We start from the raw sequence: 20851 nt of genomic DNA, 5'->3' as shown, positions 1-20851 counted from the left end.
CTGTTTGCTTTTGTAGGTCATACAGAGGCATCAGTATTCATTTCAATCTGTTTGATTACCAGGTAAAAACTCCTCACAGGAGCTTTAAACAATGGCAGATTGTGCTCAAGAATCTAAAAGACTTGTAACTTTTTTAGTGAGTTTAGCCCAATTTTAACCCACATGTGAGGACACGTGTAGCCTGCAACTTTAAACAGCTCCACATTTATGACTCTCAGTTGTTTGTGTTCTTTTATTATTAATCAGGACATCATAAGATTTGGGCTTGACACCATCCTCAGAGATCTCAGCTCGATGTGTTTAATATGCATCATCCACAGTCATGGAACACATACCAGCCTTTGTGTGGGAGAAAGTAATAACGTGTGTGCATATTAGATATAGCGCTCCTGCTACAGCACTCTGATATTGTTAATTCCTCTCTCTCTCTCTCTCTCTCTCTCTCTCTCTCTCTCATGCACACACATATTAAGACACACACAGACCCACTTCAGACTCATTTACTGTCATGTGGAGGTAAATGGATAATTCGCTGTTCAGCACGGCAGAGCTGGCACTAAGTGTAGATTATCTCGCCGGCACCATGTCCAATCTATCCTCCCCCCCTCTCCCTTATTCAGTCAGTCTGAAGGATAGACAGCATATCAGCAGTCATAACACGTTCTGTCTGGCTTGTCGTCTTACACACAAACACACAATTAGGCTCTCACAATCGTACCAACACACACACACACACACACACACACACACACACACACACACACACACACACACAGTGCAGCATACGCAGGCACTCATGCATGCTTACTGCCAATAAACAAGTAATCACTCTGAGTCTCTCTAATGATTAAGGTACACACGCTGCTTGTGCCCACAGTGTCATTAGCTCTGTTCTGGTACATGACTCTGCTGTTAGCCAGGACAGGCAGGGATGCCCACACACACACACACACACACACACACACACTCACATACTGACTAATGGAATGATTGGATCCTGACAGCCTGGGCCGCGTCTCATATGGGCCAAGAATGAGGAAAGCCAAATATAGCCTTTTATTCAGAAACATGGACCAGATCCAGCTGTGTTCTGATCACACACACTCATATTTTTCAGTGTATTGATCACAAGGAGAGAAAAATAAATTATGTCTGTGTTTGTGTTTTTTCCAGCGCTTGTACCAGACAGCGTATGCTAAGTGGATCCTTTGAAGGCCAGCCTGCCAAAGAACGCTCCATACTCAGCGTCCAGCATCACATTCGGCAGGAGCGCAGGTTTGACAACATGCACGCATAGATACAGATGTAGACTAGTACCTGAACGTTAGAGATGCACTGATACCCATTTTTTAAGTCGATTACTACACCTGTTTTTTTCCGTTATTTCCTCATAACCCTTCCTGTGTTTTTCTAATGATCGTTGGATTGGATGTTTTTAAATTGATTTTAATAGTCTCTCCTCTTGAAATAAATCTGTGTTTCCAGCTAGGGACTTCTTCTGCCCAATAATAAAACCTCTTCTCTGACTGAGCACTTAGTTATACTAGCTTGTTAGCATGAAATGGATGAGACGCAACAGATACACATCGGCCACTCACATCAGTGCATGCCACATTACGATGTCTGTCATCAAACCAGTACTGGCTGATACAGATGTTCCATCGATACATCTCTACTGAAAAGAAGTACCCATGATCCTCTCTGTGTGTCTGCAGGTCTCTGAGACACGGCTCAACCAGTCAGAGGATCAGCCGAGGGAAGTCGCTGGAGACGCTCACCCAGGATGTAAGAAAATATACACACAGTTATGAAAAAATATCACACAATATTCATGGACTGGGAATAACTGTTTGAACTCCTCAAGCGAGGTAAAAGTTGTTTTAGCATTTCACTGTTATTCCAAAGCAAGGTTAAAATAGTTTTGAGATTTTATTTTGTTTTTATCTTTACGTCATTTTCACCTTTTGTCTTAGTTTTGTTTCACTTGTATATTTAACCAGAGAAGAATTTAAAAAGACAAAAAGTGAAAATGTCATCTTTATAGTTTTTACCTTTTTGTTACTTTGGGGACTGTTTCAATTATTTATATTATTTATTATAATTATTTAGTTATTTTGTATTTGTAAAGCCTCATTTTATGTTTTTTTTCTTCTGTGAACAGGAGATTTCTTTTACCTATTTTTCGTGATTTCCTTGCTTTTCATTAACACTAACAACCTTGTTCCTAAGGTTATCTAGGACATACAAACATATAAATGTACCATAAAACAGATCCTTTATTACCTTCATTGTCTTGTCTCTAGCATTCGAGTACCGTACGCTATCGTAACGCACAGAGAGAGGACAGCGAGATCAAGATGATCCAAGAAAAGAAAGAACAAGCAGAGATGAAAAGGTAACAACACACACATACACTTAAAATCCGCTTGGATGTAAGTTTTGAAAAAGATAAGAAACATTTAGACCTTGCTGTTTTATTGATATTTGGTGTTTTTCTTTGTCTCCCTGATCAGAAAAGTCCAGGAGGAGGAACTGAGAGAAAACCATCCATACTTTGATAAGCCTCTTTTCATCGTGGGCCGGGAGCACCGCTTCAGAAACTTCTGCAGGATGATTGTTCGAGCTCGCTTCAACGCGTGAGGAGACTCTTAGTAGTCTGCATATTGTCTGAATATGTTTTATAGTCTTTCCTGACTCTCAATAGCCACAAATGGGGCTTCAACATTCAATATCTGTATAATGTAACCCTCAAAGGTATTTACATATAAACACCTGGCTCTGATTTCTTGATGCCAATGTCATGCTGATTTTACAAAATGTTACAATTCATTGTATTCGTATGAATTCAAATCTAGATCCAAAACGGACCCCATAACAGGAGCGGTGAAGAACACCAAGTACCACCAGCTGTAGTAAGTGTGATGAATTATTGATCCCTTCACCGCTTATTGATCTGTTGGTTCTACATGAGTGAAGTCCTCATTAAGTCTCTAGCCAAATGATGTGCCTGTTGTGCTTCTGTAAAGACACTGTGGTGAGGATTTAAAAAAAAAAAAAACTTGTGAAAGTGAAGAGCTGTGAAATAGATTTCAGCCATTATGCAACCCTGATTGTAATTCAGCCGAGCACAGAGGCTGATTATTAAAGTGAGAGCAAGTCCTTTTGTATCAGATCGTGCGAGAGCCGGGGGATCTTTTTTTTTTTTTTTTTTTTTTTTTACTGACTACCTGCTGTAGAAAAGATTGGTCTGCGCACACACACACACACACACACACACACACAGATTAATTCACTCTCACTTTTTGATAGCTCTCCTCACATATCCTCCTCCGTCTTTGTCTGCCTCCTCCTCTTACTCTTGAATTATCCTTGAGTATATGCCAGTTTGCATACTAAATCTCTTTTTTTGACCTACTTAGTTCTAATTTGTTTTTGTTTTTTCGATGTATTTTCTAAAAAAAAAATGATATTCATGTGTGTCCCTGCAGCGATCTTTTGGGCCTCGTCACTTATCTGGATTGGGTCATGATCGTTGTAACCATCTGCTCCTGCATCTCCATGATGTTTGAATCACCCTTCACCAGGGTCATGCATGTCCCCACGCTGCAGGTATTAAAAAACAGTTTCATGCTGAATAGAACGAGAGAGCAGATGCATAATAGTGAGACAGATGTTGTTAACGCCTGTGTCCTCTGTTTCAGATCGGGGAGTATGTGTTTGTGATCTTCATGAGCATCGAGCTCAACCTGAAGATCATGGCCGACGGTCTCTTCTTCACCCCCACAGCTGTCATCAGAGACTTCGGAGGAGTCATGGACATCTTCATCTATCTTGTAAGGAATCTCGGCCCTTGACAAAAACTTCTGCATTTCAGCGTATTGAGAGATTATACTGGATGAATGAGTGGATAAGGTCCCTGATAGTAAACCAGTCACATAGCATTCGTCTTATTTAAACCTACTTTGGGGAGATTTCATTTTTTCCTGAAACAATCCACCAACATGATTGTATTAGCTGCAGCGAGAAGATTCCAAATTGCTTTATAATCGTGGTACATGCATGTCAGTCTTGTAATCAGGTCAGAATTCCAGCAAAGTTTGTTACAACATGCTGACCAAAGGGATCTAGGGTCACAATTTGAATGCAAATTCCTCAATGAAAAAAGGTAGGTAAGTTAAAAGTATGACGTAGAGGAAACGGACACTGATGAGGCAGGTAACTTTTGACTATCTTATCTTCGGTTTTTTCTCTTCCTGCACAACAAATGTGCCAAATAGACTGTATAACACATGGAAGTAATCTCAGTGATGTCATCCATTAGTTTCAGAAGAGGTGTTTTGAAGCCAACCAGCTGCAGCGCATTTACCTGCCAGTTAACCGAGTACCCTAATTAACCCTAACCCTAATTATGCATATTACAGTGTACTGTTAAGTGTTTATCGATAAAGAAATTAGCTACTGATACCACATTAATTATTAAAACATGCTGTAAACATGTTTATTTCTGCTGTAAAAATGGGCATATTAACATGAGACTTTAAGGGGATTCCTTGGCTTCTGCAGCCTGCCTCAAGTGGACACTCAGTGTTTTTTTGCTGTTGTACATTGGCTTCATTTTTCAACACAACTTTGTGGTGATGTGCTTGATGTCCATATTAGTTGCTGTATGTCCATAGACATTGTGAGATACATTTCAAGACATGGCTGCGTACAGTCCATGGTGTTTATGACAGGAACAACTGCTAAAAAGTCAGTTAATGTTTCATTCCTGTTTGCCTTGCAACCAAGCTTTAATTTTCTGTTGGATGATTATTCTGAAGACATTCCACTACGAAGACATCTTGACAACTGAAGCATCATCAATAAAATTCCTCTTATAACAGAACAACCCGATCTGTTAGCTGTAGGCTTAATGAAGTGTTTAACTGGTTACCTTACTAAAACTTCATGACATTTCTCTCGAGGTGAGTCTGATCTTTCTGTGCTGGCTGCCTCCTGACGTCCCTCCTGAGTCTGGGGCTCAGCTGCTGATGATGCTGCGCTGCCTGCGTCCGCTCAGGATCTTCAAGCTGGTACCCCAGATGAGGAAGGTGGTGCGGGAGGTTCTGAAAGGATTCAAGGAGATTTTCCTGGTTAGTGGTTGATCATCAGTGCCCGACTGATATGTTATTTAGAGACTAATACCAAATCAAGAGCAAAAAAATGTGCTCAATAGTATGTCTATTGAGTAGATATAAATGAATACTCAGCATTTTTATTTTGTGTATGAATCATTCTATCCACCTATTAAATAAGTAAACCCATGTTTTAGTCTGGTCTTATATTCCATGTTAAATCTTTGCATGTGTGTTGTAGATAAGTGTAACATGTTTGCAAATATTTGCTACTTTTGAAGTATTTAAATCGTTTTTCATCAGATAATCAACTCGTTAATTTACTGAATGTTTAAAAAAAACATTCATATCATGTTTTTTAGCTGCAAAGACTGCTCCTGTGCATCAGTTTCTTATCATTTTTTACCCGCTTTTCAGCTGACTGCCAAGAAATAAATGAGGAGGAAACTATTTGAAAAAGCTTTGATAGGAGAAACATCGTCTTTGTTTGACTTATCCGGTTGGTAGTTAGTTCATTTTTCACCTCAGAGGGGAAAAAAGGTGAAATTTAGTAAACTTAGAATGATGCACTGACATGACTGATGTTTGAAAAACATAATTTAATTTAAAATGTAATATAAGTACATGGCTCATGCAGACATGTACACAAGATTTGAACTAATTTTCACCTTCACTGGATTTATGTGTTTGTTGATATTAAACTCCCTGCTGTTTCTGGGCTTTGCTCACCTTCTACCTTTCCAACCATAGGCTTTATTACGTTATCAGAACTTTGCAGTAGTTTGAGATTCTCTGTGCGACTGTCTGAGACTTTCCCAGCTGAGGTCTCTACATCCACAGCGGCCTGACATCCTGAGCTGGCTCTTTAATCTTACAGGCTCGGATTATGTGGAACTGTCTCTCTTTAAACTCCTGATTGATTCTCCTGCAGGTTTCCATTCTGCTCCTCACACTAATGCTGGTGTTCGCAAGCTTCGGAGTTCAACTGTTTGCCGGAAAGCTTGCCAAGTGCAACGACCCCCACATCCACATCCGGGTACTGCAAGAAACCTAATCTCCTCACTAAACCATCCCCTCCCGGTGCACGCTCCCTGCAGAGAAGTACAGGCTGAAGAAGTACAAGGGGTTTCCCCTGAAGAATCAATAAGCCAATGAATCCTTTTATCCTACTGCTCAACACTCGTTATAGTATATGCAACAGCAAATCTTCAGCTACATACAGTACACTTTACATGTGTTTCTGACAGTTTAATCCTCACGCATGCATTATCCATAGATAATATTTTATTCATATTATAAATTAATTAACAGATCTAGGACATTGTTTGTGTTGCTTTATATTACTTGGATATTACATTTCTTCAATGACCGCTCTGTTTTCTGTTTTAATGATCTCTTTTTTTGTGTTTTGCTGTTTTTTCGTTTAAAGGATGAGTGTCATGGTATTTTCCGAATAAATGTCAGTGTTTCCAAAAACCTCAATTTGAAACTGAAGCCTGGGGAAAAGAAGCCTGGTTTCTGGGTACCCAGAGTCTGGTAAAGCTGCTGTTTTTTTTATTATTACTGCTTGATTTAAGATCGTTTTTTCTTCAGCCAGAGATTGATTCGTCCATTCTGTCTGTCCTTAAGGGCCAACCCTCGTAACTTCAACTTTGACAATGTGGGAAATGCCATGTTGGCTCTGTTTGAAGTGTTGTCGCTCAAAGGCTGGGTGGAAGTCCGAGATGTCATAATTCACCGCGTTGGACCGGTACTGAGCCTTACCTTAACGTTTACCTCACCTAACCTCATCATTTCAATCCAACAGTTCTATTTTACTGCATTTTAAGACGACTGTAACAGTTTATATACGCCTGTACCTGCAGATCCACGGCATCTACATCCATGTCTTTGTGTTTCTGGGATGCATGATTGGACTCACTCTGTTCGTAGGTGTCGTGATTGCAAACTTTAACGAGAACAAGGTAAGACCAGTGCATAAAGGTACAGATGATTTAAAGGTGTTTTTACCTGCTACATTTAAGTTTGTTGTTTCTCCCATCATCAGGGCACTGCTCTCCTCACAGTAGACCAGAGGAGATGGGAGGATCTGAAGAGTCGACTGAAGATAGCCCAACCTCTCCACCTGCCTCCTCGCCCAGGTGATCACACATGAAATAAAAGACAAATCACAAAAGACATAAGACATGCAATCATTGACAATCCTTTATTATCTGATCTCAATGAGCCTGATCAGTGTATCTGTAAGCCGATATTATCTACAGGCTGGTTAATATTCTTCCACAGATTAATCGTTCAATATGGGTCTGAATCTTTTTAACAGAACACATGATTAGAATAAAACAATCTTGGGAGGATTTAGAAATAGTTCAATCTCTTAATTAACTCTCAACACTGTCTGCAGCACATTTATCAGAGAATGTCAGCAAGGCAGGAGATGGTATGCAGTAGAACTGAGAATTTAAGTATTTTCTACATTGCATATTTTTTTGTAGGAAAGCATCAATTTTCCAGACACTTGGTGGAAAATCGGTTTTCAAAACAAACATAAGGGCCTCCTCAATGAAAATTTCAGAGAGTGTTTACTGACACTGGGTTAAGAAGATGTCTCACTGCACTTCTGCTTCCCTTGGTAGTGTCAGTTACGTCTAAATTAAATTGCTCCATATGCTTAACGAAACGTTAAAACAGTGGAAAGGAATCTGGTCATGACATTAGACGCAGTTCTAGATTTGGAAATAGTGTCTTCAAACAAACAAGTCTTGATGCGTGATACAAACTGTGTCAGGAAAAGGATTAGTTTTTCCTCTGTCGTCGTTTTTTTTATATTAAATTTAAGAGGATGCTGAAAACACTAAACTGGAGGTTTGGTATTAAAGATAGCTGCTGCAGGTGAAGGAAACGCTGCTAGTGGAAAGGTGCATTTTCACACCAGGTAGAAAATGTACTATATTAGAAGCTATGTTAGTCATATGTTATTTTTCCCAGTATAAACAATACCAGTATCAGTCTTTGAAGTCCGGTAGGTTCAACAAAGCAAGCACAACAGTGTGAAAGGCACGTCTTCACCCCTTTCCCTGATTGGTCATGCGATTTGTATGCGCGCCTGTGTGATGATAAGCAGCACCTGGATGATTAATTTATATTTGATAGTCCGTGTTTTTCATCAAGGATTGATGTCTTCAGGGATTCAACATGATCCCTTAATGACGACGTGTAGCACTAATGAAAAGTCTGAATTGGAGAGTAGATAGCACAGATGACTCAGTCACTGAATCATGCATGTCGCGCAGGTTTCTGCAGGGAATGTATTCACAGAATTTATCAAATTTTCACACCTCTCAGCTCCATGCTCACTAAATTCACCTTTACAAGACGAGCAGACACCAGGTGGATGATAAGTCCACTTAAATCTTATACACGCTCGTACTCTAGATTACTATCGATCGTCTGTAGACACGGGGTTACTGTACTATTACACTGTTGCTCTTCCCTCTGTGATTAGAGTCGTGAGAATAGTTTAAAGGGCCTCAGAGGCATTGTGGGAAATGTCCTGTTAGTACAGCTGAGGCTGAGAACTAACAGAAAATCAATGGCCTCAGTTTCAGTCAGCAGTGCCGCTGACACCAGCAGTACCAACCTGACTTTGATCCACATCCAAAGGCCCCTCGGCACTGGCACCACTCACTCACTACTGGCAGATCATTACAGCACCGAGATGGCCTTCCCTCACACATTTCTGCTCAAAGTACTCCCAAAAATGGTCTCTGTGGTCAGCAGTCATGGGTAATCACAGAGCCGGTTGTTACATCTCTATTTCATGTTCTTGAGATATTAAAATCACTGCTTTGAAGTGAACAACAGGGATAGATTGAAACATAATTTGCAAACAGAACAAGATTTTTTTTTGTGACTAGGATAAAGTTTTTCAACTACAATGCCAGATTCCTGATACACGATAAAAAGCACAAACTTGAAATGCAAATCAAAATACATGTATTGAAATTGATATTGATAGAACTTTATTGTCAGATGTGGTCTGAGATTTGTCTTGCATCACAGCGGCTCCATTCACGACATCAAAATTAGAGCGACGCAAACAGATATACAAACATTTAACACAATATTCAATCGCCAAACAAACATTCAGAGGCCTTAAACATGCTTTGATCTGGGATTCAGCTCTGCATTCAATTTTAGAATTGACTGGTAAACCAAAGAGTGTTTCAGTTTGACCATTTTAAAAACATGGAGCCCCTGTTTCTCCGGTTTGATGGTAATTGATGCATGTGAATGAAGAAATACATTTCCACATTTTTTGAAAGCCGCACTGCAGTAACTGCTTTCTGCTGGAGGAAGAGTATAGTATCCTTTAGTGGAGTTGGGTCGGGCTTCATTAATGGCCCATCACATTAGTTCTTTAATTCCGTTTATAAAACTGCTTCAGTTTAATAATGGCCTCAAGAAGAGACTCTCAATCTCATGTTTGGGAGATTGATTTTTGTTAAAGCCAGTCACTTTTAAAGCCAGTAGCGTCCCTGTTTCAATAATTAAAATCTTAGGCCCGTTTACACTTTCTGTGCCGTTGTTTCACCGAATGTTAACAAAAAGGCTTTTACATACATAAAAAGTGTAAACCTGCTGTACATGTATGTGCTCTCACTTTGATGGAAACACCGAAGCGGTCCATGAGTGCCATCTGCTGGATGGTAAAGGACATTACCACAGAATGAAGCATCAGCTGAGTCATAAAGCCCACTGCTGAAGACACTGAAATTCTCCCCCTGACTGTTGAAATAAACCTTCTCCACACAGTGTTTTTTTTGTATAGCTCTTTAGAAACATCTCTGGTCTTCTATCTCTCTGACAGAAAATGGTGGCTTCAGAGCCAAGATGTATGACATCACCCAACACCCCTTCTTCAAACGAGGCATCGCTGTGCTGGTGCTGGCGCAGTCAGTGCTGCTCTCAGTCAAGGTAGAGCATCACGTCATCTTAGGTCTTAGGGGTTTTATATTTTCTTAATGTTTCCTTTGTCTTTTGAACACTTTTTGTATGTGCAGCAATTTTTAGAATTTGATTTGAAATCTGCTGTAAAGGTCAAATGTAAGCTGACTTCTGTACATATGTGTTTGAATGTGAACTTTTCCAGTGGGACGTAGAAGACGTAGAAGTCACATATCCTCTCGCCACCTTGTCTGTAGTCTTCACTTTTATATTTGTACTAGAGGTGAGCATTTTTTTTTTTTTTTTCAGTTTTCATGGTTTACTTTGATTGGTTCCTCTGGTTTCTCACGTCTGTCTGATGTCACTTGTTGATGTTGTTACCTAGGTGACCATGAAGCTGATAGCCATGTCTCCAGCGGGTTACTGGCAGAGCAGACGGAACCGCTACGACCTGCTGGTGACATCACTGGGTGTCATCTGGATAGTCCTGCACTTTGCCTTACTGGTTAGACAAATTACTCTCACATTCAGGGAAAACTGTATTCATTCTTATGAAGACAAAATCAACTAAATCAATTATCCCCCCCCCCCCCCCCCCCCCCGTAGAATGCGTATACCTACATGATGGGGACATGTGTGATTGTCTTCAGATTCTTTACCATATGTGGGAAACATGTGAGTACACTTTGGTTCAAGAACAGAATCTACTAAAGCCCTAAAAGAAAATGTGTTTTAATGTTTCTGAGTGTGTGTGTGTGTGTGTGTGTGTGTGTGTGTGTGTCTCCGTGGTGAATGAAGGTGACTCTGAAGATGCTGCTCCTGACTGTGGTGGTCAGCATGTACAAGAGCTTCTTCATCATCGTGGGCATGTTCCTCCTCCTCCTCTGCTATGCATTCGCTGGTGTTGTTCTCTTCGGGACTGTAAAATATGGAGAGAACATAAACCGGTAAGGATCAAATCTTGAGCAGCAAAAAGAGCAGTGATGTATGCAGTAGATACAGTCAAATGCAGCTGTATATAGTGATCTGATTCTGTCTTCCTCACATCGTTGCAGGCATGCCAACTTCTCCACAGCAGGCAAAGCCATCACGGTTCTCTTCCGAATCGTCACAGGGGAAGATTGGAATAAAATCATGCACGACTGCATGGTAAGATGAGCTGCAGGTCCAGCACACTTTTCCACAAGGAGAGAACAATGTACACAGTCCCACAGGTTTAAAGTGGTCATGAAATGAACTGAAATGAACACAGATGCCTCTTGGTGAAAGGTGAAGCATAAAAGGTCATCAGAGAGAAGATTGATTATTTCTATAGAATTGTTTTATGCTCTTCTCACTCTCCCACGGGTAAGGTGTCCGATGAGTTGTCTAACAGCATACTGAGGGAAAAAAAACCTTTTGAAAGACTTAAAAGCTGAAGATTTATCATGAGTTGCATGTTAGACATTTAAAATAAAGGATGAGATGCTTACCAGAAGGAACTGCCATGCTTACACATGCACATGACAAGATCAGCAAAGAGGTAAGACTTACTTGTTTTCTCTGTAACACACGACAAACATCAAACATTGAAGAGCAGACAACACATGCATACACACACTGTCAAACTAATGTGGACAGATGACTCCCATACCACCTCCTAATTTGGCCTGTGATCATACATGAGGTGACAAAAGCATCAAAACCTGAATGTTCCTCACAGGAGTTTTAAAATACTCCCATGTTTTTGTTTTTTTTTACTCTGTGTTAGTTTGTTTTGAAAGGCGCCTTTATTTTCTGCTGCTATCCAAACACAATGGCAGTGTATGGACTTACTCTTTCTTGTACTCAAAGCAAAATTAACAGTAACCCCCAGTTGTTTTTTGGATGCTCCACAGACGTCACTGTCAGCAGTTTTCACTTCAACTACTTTCCAACAAGTAAAAAAAAACCCTCAATGAAAACTGCTGACGTGACTATCTGCAAGGCTACATATTTCTGACATCACAGTAAATCTTTGAGATGCTGTGAAGCCCCTACATTGATTCAAACGATGTCCTGTTTGTCTTTCCCCAGGTTCAGGCTCCTTTCTGCACCCCCGATAAACTTCGCTACTGGGAGACGGACTGCGGCAACTATGCCGGAGCTCTCATCTACTTCTGCTCCTTCTACGTGATCATCGCCTACATCATGCTCAACCTACTCGTAGGTCAGTGTGTGCGGCAGTACTTTTATTACCAACATAATGGGGACCAAATCTTGTCTCACAGAGTTGTATATCTGGAGCTCACCTTCAATTTGAGGACAAAAAGCTAGTTTACATTACTCGGCCATTACATTTTATGGTTAAGACTTTTATTGAGGTAATTTTCCAGCCAATGTAACATCCCAAAGGGATAAAAACAAGTGTGTGTGTGTGTATGCATAAAAGCGAGTCCAGATGAGGATCTTGTGCTTTGACAGCAGCGTCGGCTCTATTTCATTTTCTATTGTCTTTCTGTTACGCAACACTGCACAACTCATAAAGCACACTTTGGTTTAGTTTTGTCATCTCTCCAAAGATGCTGCAGAGTGTCTTCTGAGACGAGGGTTTAATCTATTTCAGCTTGTTATCATCATGATGAAAAAAAACCTTCCTCATGCAGAAATCCTTATTTTATTCACACGCCAAACACTGTAATAGGAGGATGAGGAGTAAGGTGCATTGACGGGGCTAATAAAAAGGAAAAGAGGAACGCAGAGAACATGAGTAGAATCAAAATCAGCTGGAGTGTTAAAAAAAGAAACCAAAGCATTACTACGTTTTTTATGTTAACTACACAACCGAGAGAATGTTGAGTATTAAACCACAGATATGTTTCATGATTTGAGACCTTTCACCAAGAACACTTAAAAAGATGGTCCCTTAACACCACAGACACAAGAGAAGCAACTCATGTGAACGACTCCTCGGGAGGAGCAAGAGTGATGGTCCCATTACAATTCAAATCATGCAACTGATGCAACAAAAAGAAAAGTACTGTGGAATTTTCTGCATCTCTAATTATTCATATATTTTGCTATTGCTGCAGCCATCATCGTGGAGAACTTCTCCCTGTTCTACTCCACCGAGGAGGACCAGCTGCTGAGCTATAATGACCTGAGGCACTTCCAGATCATCTGGAACATGGTGGATGACAAACGGGAGGTGAGAAATTAGCAATAAGAAAGGAGGGTGAGGAAACAGCGGAGGGGGAGAGGGTGATGATCCTACAGCTATAAGCTGAGGACAATATAGAAAAAGATAAAAGCAGGAAGAGAGCAAATGAGAAGGCCTGAAGGAAATGAAGTGTAGCACTGAGAAATAGAAGTCAAAGTAATTGGAACAGTGGGTGCTGGATTATAAATGTAGACCTCCTCCTATCCATCCATGATGTCATATGGACGTTTTGTCGACTTATTTTTAGTGTAAGCAGCAGCCCACATCTATACTTTTGTCCAACCCCAACCGTCTCAACCTTTTCTTGGTAAGCTATTTAATTATTTGTTTATTTGGATCCCCATTTGCCACGGCCTAAGTAGCAACTGCTCTTCCTGGGGTCCTCTCGTATAAACATGAGATTAAAATCCACACAAATAACATTAAAAGACCAAGGCAGAACAGAAAAGAGAAAAATAGAAGTAATAACAGGCAAAGTACACATCAAGAAGTCCAAGATGAACCTATATAAAATACAGTGTTGGACAAATATTTGAATTATTTTTTCTACTTAAAATATTGCAGCTATAACAGTAGTCTTACAGCTCTTACAGTTTTAGTCTCAGGAGAAGAAGGCATGTTTGCATAAATCACATTTATTCATGTAAGATTGTAAAGAGTTAAAAAACAGGAGACCTTTAAGGTGCACTGAATTATTTTCAAGATTGAACTTAAACACGTTTGCAAAAGATCACATACAGTATTCATGCAGCCAGATAATAGGAAAAAAGTTGTATCTTTCTTCTTTATATTGTAACAGCTTATTATTCCAGGCTGTAGAACTATACAGGAGCAGTTTGTGTTTAAATCCGATGAAATTAAAGATTTGAAATGAAGCAGTCTCTCTCTCAGCATCGTAGACTTCAGGAAAGTCGCTGCCTCACGTCTAACCCTGTGACTTCGCTGATTGTTTCCCTAGGGTGTCATCCCCACATCCAGGGTGAAGTTCCTGCTCCGCCTGCTCCGAGGGAGGCTGGAGGTGGATTTAGACAAAGACAAGCTGCTCTTCAAACACATGTGTTATGAGATGGAGCGACTTCACAGTGGAGGGGATGTTACCTTCCATGATGTTCTCAGGTGACCATGACAACCTCATGCACGTCAAACAGTACTCCTCAGTATTTAGTGAGGGCCTACGAATATGAAACCATGTGAGATAAGTAATCAGTTGTGTGTGTTTGTTTATGTGTGTGTGCAGCATGCTGTCATATCGCTCAGTGGACATTAGGAAGTCTCTCCAGTTGGAGGAGCTGTTGGCCAGGGAACAGTTGGAGTACACAATTGAAGAAGAGGTTGCCAAACAGACCATACGCATGTGGCTCAAGAAGTGCCTCAAACGCATCCGAGCGGTTAGTCTGCAAACAGTTAAACACACAAACATGCCTTGAGAAAACACGCTCATGCTCAGGATCTTTTACAAACATACTGTACTAGTGCAGCCTGTCTGTATTTCCCACACTATGTGTCCCTGTGCACTTGTAGAAGCAGCAGCAGTCGTGTAGCATCATCCACAGCCTGAGAGAGAGCCAGCAGCAGGAGCTGAGCCGCCTCCTCAACCCCCCCAGCATAGAGACCACCGTGCCAAGTGAGGACCACAATGCTAACAACCCAGACCACCCCTCGCAGCCTGAGGTAAAGGCCCACATCCATACCAACACGGCACACGCTCAAACGTCGTCACAGCGGGATGTTTAGCAGGCACATCATACAATCGGCAGGTGTGCGGTTACACATGTGACACAAAGGATGTCTCCTCTTTGTTTAGATGAGTGGTCTCCAGCAGCTCCTGAGCCCCACGTTGTCAGACAGAGGAGGCTACAGGCAGGACTCCTCAGACCTGGGGAGACCGCAGAGGAAGCTGGGGCAGTGGCGTCTGCCTGCAGGTGTGTACAACGCTGCAAACTTTCGACTGCAAAGTGACACATTTTTTTTAAAGTGATTAGAGAACATTTTTTTTTTACTCAAGTTTCTCCCTTTCTGCCCTGGAAAACCGGGGCTTGATGCTTCATCATATAAATAAATGTTTACAAAATCCACCTTATTATTCACAGATCTGACAAGAGGCCAATTAGAGCCCAAGTGTTATATCAGATGATCATTACTGGCCTATAACAAGTTACTGGTCCTCATAGGTTTTTTGAGGTTTACAGGGAACACAGATGGCAGGAAACCAAGCTTGAGCTTATTAAAATATGGTTTCATCATCTAGTGTGTCTTTCAAAGTGTGCTCCAAGTCCATTACCTAGAATAGACTCAGTAAACATTGTTGATAGAGTTATTTGTTAATGCTGAAGAAAAAAAACAGCCTTCTAGTTAAACATTAGAGTTAAAAACAGGATCAATATTCACGCAAAGAAGCTCCATTTTACTTCCTGCTTTACTGGCTACAATATTGCAATTGGTCAATTGTCCCTCTTCAGAGATTGCTCTCAGTATTGGTAACGATATCAAAACTTTCCCATCGGTCGAGCTCTCCTTTTTTATTTTCAATCGGAGGATAAAGAAATGCACTCAGGCTGTGAATTCTCTCTTCTTTTTGTGTACATGTTTTAGGACGCACAAGTGTCAAGTCCATAGTGTGCAAGATGAACCCGGTCAACGACGAGGCATCCTCGGGGTCCGAGGTGAAGAAGTGGTGGACTCGTCAGCTGACAGTGGAGAGCGACGAGAGCGGCGACGACCTCATCGACATTTAGAGACCGAGGCTCAGAGCATCCTGCCGGTTTCTTTTTTGTTTTGTTTTTTTCAAGGGAAGCTTGCTGGTTTACTGCAGTCTGATTTCTTCTTACTCTTCCCTCAATAAAGAAACACTTCTTTTCATCAGGTTTAGGACTGTTAAAGAATGGCAGGCTGCATGTGCAAGTTAGTGACAGTTTTTATATATATATATATATATATATATATATATATATATATCTAGCAGCTGTTTTTCACGTGCAGCAGCCATTATTTTATACCTCTCTGTGGTAAAAAACCTTTTTTTTTTTTCTGTCATTTCCACTGGCTGAGTTTTTCTATGCAGACACATGTTGTTAAAGCAGACCACGAGTGAAAAGGGACATACAGTAATTCATTCATGGATCGCACCAAGAATCTGCTTCTGTTCGGTGTTTTTTACTGTTCTGCTGCTTCATGTTTCACACCAGTTAACAATGTCGATGCAGCTTCTTTAATTTGTGTTGTCCTTTCATGTCAAAGCTTCGTCGCTGTTTGAATCAGTGTTTCTAAAAAAAACTGTCTCAGAGTATTAATTGTCTAAAATAGAGATTTTTCATATATTGTCCCTTTATACTTAAAGCCTCTTGTTCTTGTTGGTGAAACAAGCAAAGGAAAGCAATTTTTTCGATTGATGACTGTGAATGTAAATGAAAGTCAGATCTATCTTATGTATTAGTGTGGAGTTGAATCATGAAATATTTTGTAAATTATTATAAATGAGGAGCTTTATCTAGTATTTATCATTATTCTAATAAAGGCCTACAGTGTGAGGCATTTATGGACAAAAAGTTCTGTCAGACTCTCTCTGTGTTAAATAGTTTGAACTGACCCGTCGTCATGCCAACATCATCAATATCAACAAATAGGATCATTTCATACCAAGTATTAATTAAAATATTAATTGTAAAGTCATTTATCTTACTTATGGAGTCATGAGTTTCATAAAAAAAAGATAGGAAAGAAAAGAAAAGTATACAAAAGAAATGAAGAGCAATGAAAAACAATTCTTAAATGATTTGTTTAATTCAACTCTTTTTAACTCTTTTTTTTTTAAATACAATTCCATCTATGTATTTGTTTGATATATTTTTTATTAATTTGCCAATTTCTCTTTTTTATTTTAGGTCATCTATCAGGTAGCTCTGAAAAGGTCTCCTGACCCCAGGCTTTCATGATGTGTTAAGAAAATAATCAACTAAATCATAAAAAATAATGATATGAATTGATCAAAGTAAATACTGCTCTGCTTTCTTTTGCAGTTTTTCTTTTTTCCCTTTCATGTCACGCATGTGATGACTACATTCTCCTGTCCAACGAAAACCAAGCATCTACTAAATTTCATTTTGTAATTTTGATTCAAAATGAAATAAAAGATTTGATGGTTTTTTTTTTTACACACTTAAAAAAAACAATCAAAAAACAATCTGAAGAATGCTCTGACACAAAGCTGAAAAACGACTCTTCTGGAGATGCATGGTTTTCATTGAACAGAGGTAAACAATATACACTGATCAGTGTGTGTGTGTGTGTGTGTAGCCTTTAGCCTTTAAGTTTGTTGTTGTTTTGACTATTCAATGATTCCTTGAGGAAGCCTGTTGCCCCCTTTGTTGTCATGAGCCGATGTACACAGTAATCCAACTCAATTCATGAGGAATTTAATTACCCCTCTCTGATTAAAAAAACATGGGATTAGACTAACGATGGGGGTAATTGGGTGGACAGATGCTGTTTAATGATTCTCTTGGAACACATCTGCTCAGATCAGACACCTACCCACGTTTTGATAACACTGCCCCCAGCTGGATAAAAGCAGAACAGCACCGCTTAAACTGTCCTCTGCATACATGGTCCAAATGTTTAGAATTTTTCTAAATGTAGGACCTGCAAATCGTTCAAGTTCAAGTGTACTTTTCACATGTTACCATACGGTGTTTCCTGCAGGGTTGACTACTTTATGTTTCTCAGTGTTTCTCTCCTCTGTATCACTCTCTCTCTCTCTCTCTCTCTCTCTCTCTCTCTCTCTGAGTCATTGCTTATCCTGCTGCCCAGCACTTTCTCCAACTCACGGTGACGCCTCGTGATGACAGTCCCGACATCTGCCGCGAGCAGCTTGCTGTGAATTGAGATGACTTTCCATCCAGCCATCGGGGTCAGAGTGAGTCTGCCATCCACAGAATGACACTTGGTTGACCCAGCAGAGACAGGCAATGTGAGTACACACACTCACACAAACAAACTCATACACAGAGGTGAGTGTTGTATTTGCATCTCATTATCTTCCTCTTGGTCTTTGATGATGTGTTCCTTTTGAGTTAATTCATCAGGACTTGATCTAATTGACTAATGCACTCAACTGCCGGCTGCAGCGAAAGCATTTCCACTTAACAAGGGCCCTTGTTAGACGCAGAATTAGCCCATTAAAACGAACAGGGTCTTCATTTGTCCATTGAAAACCCCTTTAAGTTTCACAGTTCATGGAGTGTGTATGGGGACAGCCTGGATAATGAATGCGAGGGGAAAGCACTGGAGAGAGAGGAGAGAATCAGCTGCCGGTGGGACGTCTCCTCGCTCTATAGAAATCATGACTTACTCACACATTCCAGTCTCTCGATGACTGAGTGCTCCCCCCGACATATGGTCCTGTAGGGAAACAGTGTGACATCAGCCCTCTTGCCAATCAACTGTCTTTAATTTCTCCTTTTCTCGCTCTTTTCTTCTCCTCAACCATCGCCTCTTAAGCTCCACTTAGCTCAGAACTGGCTCATCAAAGGCCTCTTTTTTTCTTTTTTTCTCATTTTCTCTCTGCGTGGTGGACCACTTTTTTTGTCTTTTAATTGCCTCTGCATCACACCAGCTCTTACGGGGCCTGTTGTTTTTACCCTCTCTATTGTAATTTGCCCATCTCTCTCCCTCTTGCATGTCCACTGCTTATTTAGGGCCTAATTGAGGCACTTTGGTAATTGAGGAGGAAGTTCTTAAGAGCAGAGGGAGAGTGTCTGGGAGTTGAGATTACCTGTAATTAAAGTACATGATGGCTTTGATGGCTCGGTCCCCTCCTGGTGAGATGACGCCTTCGGTTTTCTGACGGCAGCCGCAGCATCACATGGACCAGAAACTGCCTCTTTTGCCTCCGCTCCACTACTGGACTTGTGCATGCCTGACACACAGAGCCCTCAGGAAAAAACCTTAATATAAAACTCACACACATTCTGTATTGTTCACCCCCCAGTGCAGTTGTTGAAAGCTCTCCTACAGCTAATTAAAAAAACTGGTTCTGTAGGAGGACGTGTTAAAAAGTAGGTATAAATCAGAGCTTTATTGTCACCCTCCTCCAGAGAATCCGAATTTAAACCATGGAGACTTCACACAGAGACGATGTGACCAGTCGGATGATTAACCAGAAAAGAGGTGAGATTACAGAGAGAGTGTAAACGCGTTTGAAACGGCCGAGATGTTGGAGTAAGTTTCTCACCAACTTTTAATCGGACTTATCATTGACAAATTTAGTGTATAAAGAATTATAAAATAGACTTTTTTTGGGCCGGATTTGGAAATCACAGTGTCTGCAGAACACAAGCAGAGCAAAAACAAGAGTAATGGTGTTTTCACACATTCGCACCAAACTCAACATTTCCCTGACATTTTCAGGGTGAACACGAACAGCAAAAATGTTCAACCAGACTTTATTGTAAAAATGTCTGCGTGAAATCGAGGTGAGTTGATGTGTGAGTGCAGCAGGTTATATTTGGGGAAGTTCCCTGCAACCAATGGGCTGGACTCATGAGATTTATGGACAGCAACAGGTTTGTGTACGGTGCAATCCATGTGCACTTAATGAAGCAGCTTCTTTGTGTTTTGTTTGCCAGTATGTTCTTTTTACTCGTTCATTGATACACCAAATACGTCCAATTACACAAAGCACTGACATTAAAGCAGAAAACTGTCATCATAGCCTCGCCTGCCACCTTAGAGTTTGGAAGCATCTTTTTTTCACGTCTTGTCTAGCCTCCTGAGACCCCCCTCCCTCCCTCTCTCCCTCCCTCCCTCCCTCCTGTCCAACAGAGAAAACGTCAAGCTGGGTGTAAGAGCAATTTAGGATTTCAGGGGCAGTCTATCCAGAAATTTAACATTAGGAATGCTAAGGCATGCACATTTCTAAACTGAGGTTTAATTAAACATTTCAACGGGAAGCCATACACAGGAATGTTTGAAAAGGTGGTCACAGCTCTGAGAAACCCTCTACTGAGATTTTAATGTGACTCCAATGTAATTCTTAGCTCTATGTTAGTCAGTTGATCCTGTTCTTCGACTTTACTGTGAGGCAGGGACCGGGGACTCCATGCACATGACATGATTCGACTCAGGCTCCAAATGTCAGCATTTCCGACTTGCTTCATTCATTTAAAGAAAATGAACTGTTTTTGGAGAGCAAGGCTTCCAACTTTACTTTTTAATGAAATCTTAAAATTCTTGTAGTCATTGAAAAATTGTTTTTAGTTTAAGAGTCTGATGAACTGCTTCACTTTCAAGTCCTGGAGCTGACATCCTTCACTCTGACCTTTATTTAACTTATGATGAGACAAAGCTGTAATAATTCAGGAGGAAATTCTCGTGCCAGATTGATGCAAAATCACAATACAATAAAATAAGACTCACACGAAGAGCTTCAAATAGAAGTGAAATAAAAGATCTAAAGTTTTAATGCAAAGTGATAGTGCCTGATAAAGAACAACAGCTGTATGTATACATTAAAAACATAAGGAAGCAAGTACATGATACTGAAAAGTCACATTCATCTTCTGGCCTGAGGATACTTTGTACGTGTGCACCAGAGGAACTGGTGATCAAACAGTGA

General features: G+C 40.5%; 1 protein-coding gene across 2 annotated transcripts in view; it reads left to right on the top strand.

Moving 5' to 3' along the window:
• nalcn (sodium leak channel, non-selective) overlaps nt 1-16784 on the top strand; it is a 76518-nt gene extending 59734 nt beyond the window's left edge. For both annotated transcript variants that reach the window (XM_020633941.3, XM_020633940.3), the window contains 26 exons: nt 1174-1275; nt 1716-1785; nt 2304-2395; nt 2514-2636; nt 2856-2912; nt 3489-3609; nt 3702-3833; nt 4965-5132; nt 6046-6150; nt 6544-6650; nt 6744-6864; nt 6980-7078; nt 7162-7255; nt 9985-10091; nt 10267-10344; nt 10447-10566; nt 10668-10736; nt 10860-11008; nt 11117-11210; nt 12117-12249; nt 13112-13227; nt 14198-14355; nt 14477-14627; nt 14761-14910; nt 15044-15161; nt 15832-16784. In XM_020633941.3, the coding sequence (XP_020489597.2) occupies nt 1174-1275; nt 1716-1785; nt 2304-2395; nt 2514-2636; nt 2856-2912; nt 3489-3609; nt 3702-3833; nt 4965-5132; nt 6046-6150; nt 6544-6650; nt 6744-6864; nt 6980-7078; nt 7162-7255; nt 9985-10091; nt 10267-10344; nt 10447-10566; nt 10668-10736; nt 10860-11008; nt 11117-11210; nt 12117-12249; nt 13112-13227; nt 14198-14355; nt 14477-14627; nt 14761-14910; nt 15044-15161; nt 15832-15974 (2977 nt within the window). In that variant the 3' untranslated portion in view covers nt 15975-16784. The remainder of the gene's footprint in view (nt 1-1173; nt 1276-1715; nt 1786-2303; nt 2396-2513; nt 2637-2855; nt 2913-3488; nt 3610-3701; nt 3834-4964; nt 5133-6045; nt 6151-6543; nt 6651-6743; nt 6865-6979; nt 7079-7161; nt 7256-9984; nt 10092-10266; nt 10345-10446; nt 10567-10667; nt 10737-10859; nt 11009-11116; nt 11211-12116; nt 12250-13111; nt 13228-14197; nt 14356-14476; nt 14628-14760; nt 14911-15043; nt 15162-15831) is intronic.
• Nucleotides 16785-20851: the final 4067 nt, after the last annotated feature.

The sequence above is a fragment of the Labrus bergylta genome, chromosome 13 (assembly GCF_963930695.1).
Source record: "Labrus bergylta chromosome 13, fLabBer1.1, whole genome shotgun sequence".
In the NCBI taxonomy this organism is placed as follows: domain Eukaryota; kingdom Metazoa; phylum Chordata; class Actinopteri; order Labriformes; family Labridae; genus Labrus; species Labrus bergylta.
Note: the sequence above shows the minus strand (reverse complement) of the source record. Positions and strands in the feature narration are given on the sequence as shown.